The following is a 13,594-nucleotide window of genomic DNA, read 5'->3' as shown; positions in this document are numbered from 1 at the left end:
TCTGTTGTTTGATTTATGATTGGCTTTCATCGCAACAAGGCTGCGGTGTTGTGTTGGTGTTGGTGTCTCCTTTTGGCAAGGAGCGACAAGGCTCTGAGACCTCACCAACATGTCTCAACTGGTAGGCTATATAACCCACAACAACAGCTCATTACAGCACATACGACCAAAGCTCGAAGAGAATACGGGATCCCGTCCGCTCTCCCATAGTCAAGCTTCGAAGCGCCGGATTAGTAGTTGGGTCGGTGACGACCAGCGAATCCCCGGTGTTGTATGTTTTTTTTTTGCCTCTGTTATCTCTTGTTTTGCCCCCTCGTTTTTGTATTCGTGCCTTTTAGTCGTCAATAATTAACTCTCAGAGGTTTATGTAATACCCTGATGGCTTAGTAGGTCAGTGGCATATCCTTCAAGTCGGCACTTGTCGTCATGCTTGCATTTCACTGTCCTAAAGCTTGAGTTCAAGGCTATCATTAACTAGTACAGAGCAGTTGTCGACCATATCAGTTTGCTAAAAGCACAGAGTATGCGTGAACCGAATCTCTCAAGATACTTGCCCCCTTTAGTCCCGACTTGTCAGCCAGACAGTGCTTGTTAACGAGAGCCATGGTCGGCTACGGTGCTTGTCGCCAAAGTCTGCAGAGGCGAACTAGGTCAGCCTCGTAAAATCTAGCCCATGCCTGCAAACCTAATTACTTTTTATTATTAATTGAGATTGGCTGGAATACGCGCGATATTCATGAGCATCATTGTCTGTCGTGAATCTTACCTTCGGCGAGCCCCTTTTCTACATCAGTCGTTACACTAAGCTTCCATTTCACCCAAGCCCCAAGCATACCTTTCCATAAATCAGTCCAGAGTCACACATGTACAGAATCACTGGCCAATTTAATCAGAAAACGCATCACTTTCGTCAGGATGATGGTAGCTGCATCGGAATAGCCGAGTGAAAGGGCATACCTTTAGCCTTTAGCCATCTACTGCATCGTACAAAGTTACACTCCACTGCCTGCCTCCTTTTTGCCTCTCTGTGAGCTCTCAAAGGACTACTAGAAGTCTGCTCTTGTGATCAAAACAGCCATAAATGTCAATTCACTCTTCATTCGACACATTTAGCGATACACCGTGAATAGTGGAAGGAAAAGGAACTCTGAAGCCGCCATTAGATAGTTTCTACTGCTGCGCCTTGAACTTAAAGCATGTGAACTCTTTCTATCTCTTCAAATTAGCTGCCTAATTGAATGCGAAAAGCCTTCTCGTTTATGCTGAAAGCTTCTATCTTAATCCTCGGCCCACGGGGAGAACAATAGCCCAGCAACCGCCAGTCAGGATATCTGATAGTTTGCCTCGCCACTGGAACCTCATGTATGGTGCGCGACGACCGAAAATGTCCATGGTGGCTTTGGGATACGGCCGAGTCTCGAGAACCCGAGCCCTCTCGCTCAGTAGACTGGGCTATGTATACCGAAGCTCTCTCTGTAGACCATCTGTTCTCTTCAGAGAACCGTAGTTGCTTGGACAGTCAAAAAAGCTACCCTTCTTTCTTTGTCGATCTCAACCACCATAACCATCGCAGCGCTGCTCCTGCAGCTTATACTGACGAGTTACGTTTCTTCTTTCGCCCTTAGCATGTCTATTTTCGTCACAAGCATCGGGCTATCTTCTTTTCCTTATAACCCGTGAATACACTGGCTCACAAATGGCTCCCGGCTGTTTGCTGCTTGATTCCGCGTTTGCCGTGACTCTGAAGTACGTTGAGCAGGATCGCATGTAACGCTGTGTATGTACTGAACCTCTTAGAAACGTGCTGCAAGATGCCATCGAGCGATTGATGTCACCTCGGGCTTCGCCTTTCGCTGCGCTAGACAGGCTGCTGATTTCGAACAACCTTATCGAGGTGTCGGTCAGAGAGAGCGACGTGCTCCTTCATTGCCATCTCCTGGAGCACTTTGTCGCTATTAGATCAAAGATTGATGCATGGGCAGATAAACATGCAATTGATGAGGGCGCAGCTTGGACCTGTTACATCAACGCTGGCATTCGTCGACTGACACAGTGGTTCGAGGCCGCGCTTTCCGGCCTTGTCGATCTCAATACTCATATCCCTCCACTGGATGTTCTTCTCGTATGGCATGCGTTTCTTCAAGACCCAGTCCAGTGGAAAAGGTTTACCGACAAGACTGAAGTCAAATTCTCTGGGTGGAATTCCGATGCCTTGGTAAGTGCCATCGACTGTGCTGTTGACAGCTCAACATCTGACTCTACTGTAGTCGAGAGCCCTACAGAATGACGAGTCCGGAGAGTTTCGTCCCTCGTGGGATTGCATGAACAAGATCAACCGAGTGTATAGTCACGAGGATGTTCGTACTTTCATGGATAGTTCAATTGACTATGTCTTTAACCGAGAAGACGGCAACGACACTACCACGCAAGCAGTGACTCGCCTATTCGACAGCAAGCGATTGTCACATAAAATCACAACTCTAAATGGCGAATGGAACTTCGCTTACAACTTCCATTCAGCTGCCCAACGCCAGCTCGACTTGGCAGAGCAAGTCCTCAAATTCTCCTGGCATCGGATGTACACGTCTCCCCTAGACAACGAATGGGGGCTGAGGGCTGCTGTCAAACGCTATAGGAGACTCATGACTCTAGCGCAGTTCCGAGGGCCAATCGAGCAACTGGAACTTGGGATGTTGGGTTGTTCGGGCGTCACGTATCTTGACATCGACCTTGTATGGAGAACCCACATACTTGCGCCCCGAGAGTACCGTTGGTTTTGTAACGAGACATTCGGAGGACTCGTGCTCAACATTCCAAGCCCCCCTGGTATCCACGGACCAGAAACTGTCTTCCTCGATGATACATCTCAGATTTACGAGCACGTCTTCGGAGAAGAGTATGCTGTGTGCCTTTGCTGGCCATGTGTCGATGGGCGCCGAGCCGACAACCCAGGCCCGTGGAACTTAAAATGGTTCACCGGACCAATACCCACGACACCGATATCAGAGGAGATCGACCGTCGTCGAAACGCAGCTGTGGACATTCCTCTCGCATTCGGTAGCAAACAATGTCGCAAATGTGGCTCTCATCCACGGAGACAATGTCTGAAGAAGGACGTTGAGGAAAATTTAGAACAGGAGCCACTGCTCCTTGGGCGCTCCAGCACTGATTGCGTTCTAACGCCGACGGTACCAGTCGCCGCTCATGGTCGAATTGAGCGTCTTACTGTTCCATTCAGAGATCTGGAAGTTTCTCCGCTCCGTTCTGAAACCCTTGGCGAAACCCCTTCACGGTCGTCCGTCCCATCAGCAAACTTCGAAACTTCAGAACCGACCCTTTGGGACACGGACAGAAACACAATCGTGGAGTCCCTAGACAATGACGGGAGAAGGCCTCTAACCCCTGGTCTCTCAGATGGATCTACATGCTCTGATGACAGTATTGATGACAGTACTGCTGACAGTGCTGATGACAGTACTGATGAAGCCGCTTACAGTAACTACATTCTCGAAAGATGTGCAAACGTGCACCGGATACCTCCCCTGGAGCGCGCATTCGCTCTCCCCACCAACAACAGGAATGCCGATGCGACGAGAGATGGCCCACGAGGCAGATCGCGAATTAGCAGAGCAGGATGAATGGTCCAGAGCCTGGGGTATGGTTGGCTGGTCAAACTTGGTAGTTAAGCGACGAGCCAAGACCGAGACTATTTGCTATGAGCGTTTCATCAACATTGCTGGGGATTGTTGCAGCCGAGATAGATAGAGTTAAAAGAATTCTGCTAGTTCACGAACTGGACGCCTGATATAGCCCTCGCGTTTCTGGCCCTAGCTCGCGGCAAACAAGACCTGAGTCTAGGTGAAACTGTGGAGGAACGTGAAATATTGACTGATCGGAGTATTTGTTTCTGGCCGCACGCATCGATGATTCAGAGTGAAGTCAATGATGGGTCTTGACTCAGCACGGTTGCAGTTTGCCAGACTAAAGCCTTGACTCCTATTCCTTGCCTGGCTGCAACCTCGCATTCGCTCGTTGCAAGCTGCATTAGCGTAGGTATATGTGGCAGCTGGGAGTTATAATACAATACATGGTAGCATTTCCCAAAACTTACACATCATTTGAGATCTACATCAAGAGTCTCAAGGGGAATAATCATCGCAACTAGTACTGTAGACTAGCCAACGGTTTGGTTCAGGCCACCCCCGCCCTTCCTTTCTCCCTCACAGGTCCATGTGATGTCTGAGACATGCAGGTCGCTGAGGGGGCATTATTACCACGCATAAGAGCTGGACTATCGATCGGTAGGGCACAAGGCCCGACCCATCAGCGGAAACAATCACACACATAAACGTTGTATGTAGGGGGGTCCATGCGTGCCGTGTACCACACAATTGCACAGACGACTCCCAAGCCACGGCAAAAAGCAATATCTTGCATTCGCTAGAGTGCTATGCGGACTGCACCGTTTCACCCGCAGCACTTGATGCTTTCTTTTTGTTTTGCGCTTTCCCTTTTTCGGCTCTTTAGCCTCGATATGTATTTCTGTATCTGTACTCCTTGCTGACAATGACGGACCAGCAAAAAGCAAAGCGAAATGGTCATACGATGAGGATCAGCGATTGGATATGAGAACAATTACCTAACGTTAGGAAGCAACTCTACCGACAAAAGCAAACATATTCGGTGGTTCTTTGTTGACTCGAGCATAGGGATCCTCCAGCGGTTGCCAGTTGTGATGAAACCTTGTGGCTTGTTCTCTCTTTTGGTGTTTTTGTACGAATTCGATCGTACCTATGGAATGCATTTGAGACGTGAATGTGATGATCGACGGCTATGAATAGCAGTAGGCGCTAAGCATGTACAGTACTGTATCAAGAAGTACACCCGCTCCATCATCATCATCATCATCATATACATTCCTCTGGGAGCTGCCTTCATGATTGCACTCCACATGACTTTTACCACGCCCTGCCATGAGGTGGCTGGCTAACCAGCAACAAGCCTTTGTCGCTTGCTCGAGATTGCTTTGTCTCAAAGCCATGTTTTTGCGTGTAAATGTCTCTGACTTACAATCCCTAGACTGCGTGGGAAGCCACATGGGAAATTCCCAGCAACAAAGCAAGGGAGACTCGCTCAACGGTGCCGGAAGATACCCGCTAACGGACCGTGGCAATCAAAGGTTGATCACCTCTCCCCTACCCAGTTGGAACAGTACGATAAAAATTCAGTCATCAGTCAGGCTGTTGGAACAACCTTTCGGGACACAGGTCCGATTTCCGTCCAGTGCAGAGTGTCCAGGGCTTGCACCAGGGCCTGGTAATGTGTAATTTCAAACAAATATCGTTTGGATACTTTGAGTAACCAAATCCCCGAACACCTTGGCCGATGCTACATAGGTAATATGCAGGAATTCAAAACGCCAGGCCCCAAGTCACCAGTGGGTTTCGTCCTAGCAGGGTTACAGAGCAGTACCCACGAGGCGCTTAGAAATAAGGGAAGCTGAAGCTACCCCTACAGCTTATAGTGACGAGACGCAGGTAATTCGCAGGTATGCGGTTATGTCCAGACCGTTGAGTGGCTGTTGCTGTAAAAAGGGTACGATTACAGGTCGTGCCAGTCATCATCGAAGGTCTGACAAGTGTGTTGGCTCTAGCCACGTCCCCCTCAAGTCAGTGGATGTCAGCAAGTATCGGAAATGTGATAGTGCTGAATATTTGGACGTTCTGCTCCATCCCCGATCGCCCCCTGCCTCCCTTTTGAGCTGCCCTGTCTGTTGACCCATCAAGATCAACGTGTCTCCGCCGTAACAGTAACCAAGAGATCATCTCAAGCCCCAGTGAGACAAGCCCTTTGCGTACGGATGATTCAGTGTGCATCCAGGGCGTCTTATGAACGGGTTGGCGTCAGGATCATACACACATCCCCACGCGATCTTTACCCTCTATGACAGCCCCGGGCCGTCATCCTATTTAGCCGTCAGGCTCAAGGTAACGAAGATTGCGCATGAAGGTCCTCGCAATCATCGCTAGAGGCTCTACGCAGTACCAGCACGCCAGCACATATCCCACTTCAGAATGGGGATATAAGCTCGGAGATCCGTCAAGACTCTCCATAATTCTTGATCTCAATTGTCATAAGAAGTCTTTGGGTTCTCGGCAATAGAGTCATACTGTGCATTCCTTGATAGGTAATATTGCCGCTCAGGACGATACTGTCTTTGGTTATCAAAAGCTAAAGATATTAATCCGAAGTCACTACTTGTCATGTTTGCGGTAAAGTTCTCATCGTAGAATATGACGTGAGGGACGATTGCTTCCCCCCAAAACGTTTATGTGGCACCCCCTGATCCTGATCCTGCTGCAAAGGGGATCACAGAATGTCGCACGCTGACTAGTGATGCTGTGGTAAGCTCAACGGCCCGAGTTTGAGCATTTGGGGACTGTCAGTAGGGGCAACAACTGGGACCGGTTCCAGGAAACCAATCTCAAACAAGGGATTAGTAGAGCCTACCTAATGCAGTGTCCTTGTCTGTTTAATTTCTGATGTTGACAGTACGAACCTTGCTTGACATGTTCTTCATGAGGGCATATCGCAGCGCCCCCCGTGCGATACAGGGCCATTCCATGAGATCTTGAGTCGGCAAGGCTGGGTTAAGGGTCTGACGTCCCGACGATTCTTAGGCAATGAACTGATTTGAGGCAGGACAGGGTGAACGGTGATGGCGGGATGTTCCGGTCATGGAGACCCTTGTCAAGAAAGGCTTATGTTACGCTTTATAACATGGGATGAAGTCGATCAAGTTTCCCTGACACGGGCCAGAGTTGCCTAAAGAGGCAATCTCATCGTCGTGTGGGGAGCGATAACGGTCGCCAAGTTTAGGGGCGCCAGACCCTCGGGCCAGGGATCGAAAAGTAATAGTGAGAGAATAAACTGTATTGGGTTTGGAGGCTTGGAGGAAGGACAAAACTCTGGAACGGAAGAAGCCGTTGCTAGGAAATGAATCTATCCTCAAACCAGAATTCTTTTCGCCATAATGGAGTTAGTAAAGTGGATGAAGCCTGGCAATAATGGTGCTGAAGCGGAGGATGCAGACAAGAGGCGTAGTTCTGTACGTGCAGTACTTATGCTGACTCAATGCTGCATGCAAACAATAGTCCAAGAGACGAATGTCTGCCACGATGGGATGTATGTAATGATAGTTGCCATGAATTGAAAGGGTCTGGCGTCGTTGGTCCGTTGGCTAGGTACTTGTCAACCTCGGCAGTCGTGCTAGCGCAGCCATTTCACAAGCCAGAAGCCCAGCCAGAAGCCTTTGAAGCAAAGTGTCAAAGTTGGTGGCAGTTAGCCCTGTAATGACTTTACCGTACAGTAGTCGTCTGGTGAATAAGCCTCAACCCCAATAACGCGCGCGCGTCTCTTTGGGCAGGCTAGGTCAGGTCTAGCAAGCACCAAGCGTGGAACTTTTCACCCTCGGCAGGTCTAGCGGATACATACGCAAGAGATTGCAATCAGACCATCATGACGAGTGGAGGCAGAACGAAGGGGGCGTGTCGGGGCGTGCGACGCCTAAATCGAGTATAAATCCATCTCGCGTGGCCGGCGTCTTGGGATGACAAGGCAAGGGTAGCCCCTGCTGATCGCCGCCGATTCTGAAGATCACTGGAAAATCCTCGTGGGACGGTTAGTGCTTGGGTATTCTTTTCCCGAATGAGAAGCCTGGCTGATCGTTTGGAGGCACTGGCCAATGACAGCTCGGAGATATCCGTCAGGGTTGTTGATGCAAACGAGTTTATGGGTGTTCGTAGATGCGCCTGCGATGCGATGCGATACGATACTTCGTTGCGTCCGGATCTATTATAGAAGTTTGTTATACGTTATGGCTATGATTGGAATGGTGAGTTGGTGCTCGCAACTATCTCGATAGTGGCTGGAAGGCGTATTGTGTCCGACGTGGTAAAGCGGAAGAGGCGGCTGTCAGGACAAGGAAGTACCTGATATCGAGCGGGCGTAACCTGAATCTGCGAAGGGGCTCAGGCGGCATCGCTGGAGGAGATTGAATCTGCGAGGCTGTTTTGAGGTCCGTGTCGACATCGTGCCGTCTCCCAAGCTCGTAGCGGTCAACTTGTCCGATAGAGCAAGTGCCAGTGGGTGCACGATCGTTGTCAATACCGCAAGGCCTTGCTGATAACATAAACACTATTCAAATCTCATGCTCGCGTCAGCTTGAATTGGAGGGGTCCATCGTTAATGTCCGTCCTAAAACAGATCGCTGCACCTAACTTACTACAGGTGACTATAGCTGTGGCAGACACGAGTAGGGGCTTGAGGCCAGGTGTTTCAGGGCGTGAGTTCGCTTAATATTCGGGCGAGACATGGCGTGTCCCAAAAGGGTAGGCGAGATGTGGCATGTCGAATGGTCAGTGCCTGCCTCCACAGGCGAGCGGCATTTCTGCACGAATCTCCTTTTAGCTGAGGTGTTGGTGTTGATGTTGATGGGAAAGAGCTCCCTCATGCATTCCCATGATTCAATGCTGTCTGTCCACCTTGCACCTTCCACAACTCGATGATCGCAACGTGCTGCAGCTGCAACTTGCTTACCTACAACAAGCCAGGCGACAGAACAGAAAGAAGGAGCTGGTCAGCTGACGTACCCATCTGCCTTGTTTACCTATTTTTGGCTTACCATGCAAACAGTCTACAACTCAAATCTCCATATTCCCGCCTTTTCCAATCAATAACCCAACATTGTCTGCAGGAGACTGGATGTACAAAGTACCGATCGACGGATTGTCCTCAAACCAAACCTTGTTCTCCCACCAAGAAGTTCTGGAAATGATCCTGGTGAACTTAAATGGCCGTCACTCACCAATCAGCAACTCTATTCTTCGCCCAGATCCCACCAGTATCATCATCCCGCTGTGCTTGCCGGTCGGCTGGTACCCAGCTAATTTCGGTACATACGTAATCGGGGTGTCCTGTGCGTCTTGATGTGAAACCAATGCGCCAATTTGTTATTACTACTCGCTATCAAGTGATGACTTTTTAGACTCACAAAACAAATGCCGAATGCGCCCTCGGAGCTACTTTCAGGTCTTGGTGGGCAAGAATGGGAATGGTCGACAGTGTGCCTGCAGCTTTTCCTCAAACAAACCAGACCGGTGAGTTGATACATGGCGATGTTTGATACAAGACAGCGCTAACTATGGACGTGCTTTGTTAGTATACAAACCGAATTCTAAGTCCGGCCAGCCCGTCTTCACGAACTTGACTATCTCAGGTCGTGCTGTATCGTGCGTTTTCGCAATATGGGAGCGCTATGCAAGTATCACGGCCTATGTCTGTATCATCTGGTCACCGCCTCGATGGTGGCCACGAACCATTCGCAGACGACAACTTTCGGCGGCATTTATGACTTCGAACCCCACTTGGAATTCCGTGCACTTTGCAATCTTCATACACGAAGAAACCACAGCTGGCATAGAATGCCCCGCTGATCACTGACCATCCCACAAACCACCGACGGCCAGGCCGACTCTGTCTTACAACTGCCGTCGCATTAATTACAAGTATTGTTGCTATGTGAGTTCGAGATGCGGATAGTACTGAAGATCCCGCAATACAAAACACGGCCATGACGTCGATGGAACCCAAGAAATGCCAATGCTATATATTAGTGGTAGGTGAATTACCCTGATATTGGATCTGCGCTGCAGCCATCTAACAGTATCTGGAAACCATAAACAGCTACAAATGCCGGGGGAAGATGCCGATAAATCATTAATCGAACTAGCTGAAAGGACTGCCAGGGTCCATCGTAAGGCTGTCCTATGATGCTGAGGGTGGGAGGATATGTAGCACAGTTGTGAGCGAATTGACAAAACTTCATCATACAGTTCTGACTCGACCCAGTCGTGGCTTGCAGCAGTGTGGCTATTACAATATAGCAAAAGGCAATACAAGGGACTTAGGCACGTGTTGTCGCTTAAGGTTTGACACGCGGTCTTGGACAGTTAGTCTTGTTTTGTCTCAACAGTATTGGCCAAGCCAAATTATGTACTCACCACTCGAGAAAGCATTAGGCCGCCCACAACCTGGACGAATGTTCCTCGAAGCGGCAGGGTCGAGTTCCTGGTACATCCAGACGAAACACCTGCGAAGACCTGTTCTGTGATCAGGGATCTGGATGCTACTGTCGTGCTTACAAGCGCCAACCCCGATGATCATGACTCGCGAGCCGGGATTCTTGGTTGTTGCTTTGAACCAACTGCTTGGAGATGCCAACAGGCAGGGCAGGGTAAGGGCAGGGCACTGAACGCTTGGCTTTGTCCCCTTGTCTCTCTTCGTCATGAAGAAGCTTGGTCGATCGCTAGCAAGTACACACCCACCTCCTGAACCCTACGCCAAGCAATCCCGCCAGTGTAAGCGAGGAAGGGGAGGCGCCCGCTAAAACGACGATCATCCAAATTAGCCTGCTTACCAGTGACGACACAGACAGACAGGTGAAAACGAAAAGGTCACTAGAAACGTGGCTACCACCCAAACGCCAATCGCACCAATGCCAGTGCCGGCACGCCATTGTTGCGCTGCCAATTGTGCTTCCTGGACAAACCATGAAAAATCCATGGTTGATCATAACAAATAAATTGCATTACTTCAGTTTTAACCGCTATAACTAACAAAGCCTTGATTCATCGAGGGAGTTTTCATCAAACTCGAAGAACGGTGATAAACGCAACTATTGATTGGATCAAGCGTACTCGGCGTGATTTGAAACGACCCCGAGTACGAACGAAGGGATCGGAGGAATGAATGTTGACTACTTTAGTAGTCAACGAGCGACCAGCAGTACCAGCAAGTTGCGGAGAGTGATAACTTTACGGACCGCTCACCAGATTTCCTAGAGGCTTCACTACTTAACAATTCCATGTTGTCCACGAGCGTTGTTAATTTATACATATTCGAAGTACTTGTTGGCTACTGATCAATATCGACGGAAGCTGGCTACGCAAGCTCTGGGGTAAGCGGCTGGAAGCATCTGCAACTTTTACACGCAGGTCAACCGCAGAGACGAAACCAGGATGGAACGAGAATTGAGAACTAAGAGCGGTTATGATACCAAATAGGGAAACAGTGGTCCGGGAATCGATGCAATGCGGCGCCAGGGATGGTGCATAGCACGCTTGGCCGAGTTATTAGAAAGACGCCCTATCTCGGCCGGGCGCGTGGGAGTCCCGGCGCCGGAAAATGACTTCTGCGTCAGTAGGGGCTAAGGTTGCGGCGCACAAACACTACCGCCTTGTTCGGCGAACTTAATGCACGATCCATTGAGATGAGAGGGGAAGCATTTTTGAGCGGAAAGGGCACGGTCGTTGAAGCGCCAGGGGAGAGAACACGAGGGAACATGCAATTGTCTTCGATTCCATCGACGCCGGCAAATGAGACCCCACGAAAGCCATGTCGAGACAGCAGGGATGGAGGTTCATGGCGAGACCGCCTCCGACCACTCTGTATTTTAGGTGCCTGGAGATACCAATCTATCGACCGTTTGACCACGGGGCGATCCACGATCATCCTGGCGCATGGCCAAGCCTTCCAACACACATGCACACACAGAGACACAGACACACACCCACACCACACACTCGTGGATCTCACTCGCACCCACGCCCACAATGCGAAAGATGCGCATATCAGTTTATTGCACTCCCCCCCAGAACAAACGCAGACATGCAGGTCGCCCCTCCCCTGCTCAAGATCACCACCAGAGTCGTCACAGTATCTCCTCTGTATGTGGATACGTGACTGCCGGAACAGATGTTCGACACAAACTCAAGAGGTTAGACCCATCGAGCGGCCCCAGGGAACCTCTGGCCAGAGTTCTCGAGTCCCTGCCCTTGTTTATCGTCTCCTTCGCGACCCTGTTCCGTTGCCAGGAAATCCCTAGGATTTGATGCAACGGCAATGCCCCACCCAATTTTGTGACAGCTGCGCTTGAACGGTCCTTTTGGAGGGGGCGTGGGCGCATAAAAACAAGTATACGGTCCTTAGATCTGATAGACGGGTCTCCTCCACCCTTTGACAGGTTGCTTTCCCACACCAAAGTTACTTAAGTTCCCAAGCCCCCGACTATTTTACATTTAGCAAGAGACTCTAAACAACTCTTCGTATCGAACACGACTTTTACAAAACACCAACAGGCTTACATTAATTCACACCTGTGCCTTTTTCTTGACAACCCTTTAATACAAACGGACTTCACCAGATCGACACTCTACTTGTCTTAATAAGTTCTGGTCACCGTCGGCTCAGCTGCTACGATTACATCTACTTCTACAAGCAAAGCCTGAATAATCCCGAGACAACTTACAAATGCATACCACAACTGCATCTTATATGCCTAGCCACTACACACAACAAGAACCCCACCGCAATCTGTATTCACCTCCTTCGCCCCCAATGGAGGAACAAAAGTGCTCTCTGCCCTCGATCTCCAACCTTTTGGGTTTGGCCGACGCTGGCTCGCCCACTAGCGAATCCTCACCTACTTCACGGCAGCATTCTCCTCGATTTGAAGGTTAGTTGCTCACATCGTCAGATAATCGCGAACATGGTTGACTTATCATTACATAGTTGCTCCTTCACACAGCCGAGGTGGGTCAGAATGGGCCAGGTCATCGCATCGAGGCCTTCCCCCAACACCGCCTATGAGCACAGACACTTCATTCGAGAGTTACAGCTCTCCCACAAGGAAGCACTCCAGCCAGCCATACCCAGGTGCCGTCCCAAGAGCATACTACTACGAGACCACCCCTCCACTGGAAGCCGACGCACAACGTCAGGCACCGGCGCCGGCTATTACTCGAGCAACACCTCCCGCCCCAGCTTCTTATACTCAGCAACCTCATCCCTCGACGTATGCCAACCCTCCTTCAGTGGGCGCCTACTATACACAGGCCCGCCCCCCTCCACCTCCTTCCGCCGCCCAAGTGCCAGAGCTTAACCCATACTACCAACGACCTCTTCCTCAAGCATACCCTCCCCCAGTGACCATGCCAGCACCTGCTCCATCGGGCTCAAACCCTTGGCAACATCACCATTACCTCAACCCAACCGGTGCTGCAGCTTTCCCACAAAGCCAGGATCGATACATCTGCCCGACTTGCAACAAGGCCTTTAGCCGACCCAGCAGTCTAAGGATCCACAGCCACTCCCACACTGGAGAGAAGCCTTTCAAGTGCCCACATGCCGGCTGCGGTAAGGCTTTTAGCGTACGCAGCAACATGAAGCGTCATGAGAGGGGCTGCCACAGCTTCGAGTTCAACGGATCGGTAATTCGAGGATGAGGGATTTCTCTCCAAACGACGAAATGGTTATACGAAGAGGGACGAACTTGAAAAGCGAGGCCGAAACGAGCACTGCTTCAACTCGACCTGAATGAATCTGATCTACGATGTGTCATGGGAACACTTCGCAGATCTGTGTATAAGGATTACTGGTTTGGCGTCGCGGATAACTGGGGAAAAGCGGAACTTGATGGCGATAGTTTGTATTGCCAGAAGTACGGTGTATCATGTCTTTTTTTTTTTTTTTTTTT

General features: G+C 50.0%; 3 protein-coding genes across 3 annotated transcripts, besides 3 other annotated features; all 3 read left to right on the top strand.

Annotated features, from left to right (window-relative positions):
• Positions 1-155: 155 nt before the first annotated feature.
• Positions 156-282: a repeat region.
• Positions 283-1,696: 1,414 nt separating this feature from the next.
• On the top strand, positions 1,697-3,638 carry FPSE_05110 (uncharacterized protein; the record flags this gene model as incomplete). Its single annotated transcript, XM_009258228.1, has 3 exons — positions 1,697-1,746; positions 1,798-2,215; positions 2,268-3,638. 3 exons carry the CDS (start codon positions 1,697-1,699, stop codon positions 3,636-3,638), a joined length of 1,839 nt encoding a protein of 612 aa, XP_009256503.1.
• Positions 3,639-4,890: 1,252 nt separating this feature from the next.
• Positions 4,891-4,911: a microsatellite.
• A 2,122-nt stretch (positions 4,912-7,033) lies between these two features.
• On the top strand, positions 7,034-7,353 carry FPSE_05111 (uncharacterized protein; the record flags this gene model as incomplete). Its single annotated transcript, XM_009258229.1, has 3 exons — positions 7,034-7,108; positions 7,155-7,185; positions 7,217-7,353. The coding sequence occupies 3 exons, from the start codon at positions 7,034-7,036 to the stop codon at positions 7,351-7,353; spliced, it is 243 nt and encodes an 80-aa protein (XP_009256504.1).
• A 4,242-nt stretch (positions 7,354-11,595) lies between these two features.
• Positions 11,596-11,642: a microsatellite.
• A 727-nt stretch (positions 11,643-12,369) lies between these two features.
• On the top strand, positions 12,370-13,343 carry FPSE_05112 (uncharacterized protein; the record flags this gene model as incomplete). The annotated part of the gene is made up of 2 exons (XM_009258230.1): positions 12,370-12,574; positions 12,631-13,343. The coding sequence occupies 2 exons, from the start codon at positions 12,370-12,372 to the stop codon at positions 13,341-13,343; spliced, it is 918 nt and encodes a 305-aa protein (XP_009256505.1).
• Positions 13,344-13,594: the final 251 nt, after the last annotated feature.

This window comes from Fusarium pseudograminearum, chromosome 4 (assembly GCF_000303195.2).
Source record: "Fusarium pseudograminearum CS3096 chromosome 4, whole genome shotgun sequence".
In the NCBI taxonomy this organism is placed as follows: domain Eukaryota; kingdom Fungi; phylum Ascomycota; class Sordariomycetes; order Hypocreales; family Nectriaceae; genus Fusarium; species Fusarium pseudograminearum.
The sequence above is the reverse complement of the archived record's forward strand: the minus strand, read 5'-3'. Positions and strand labels throughout refer to the sequence as shown.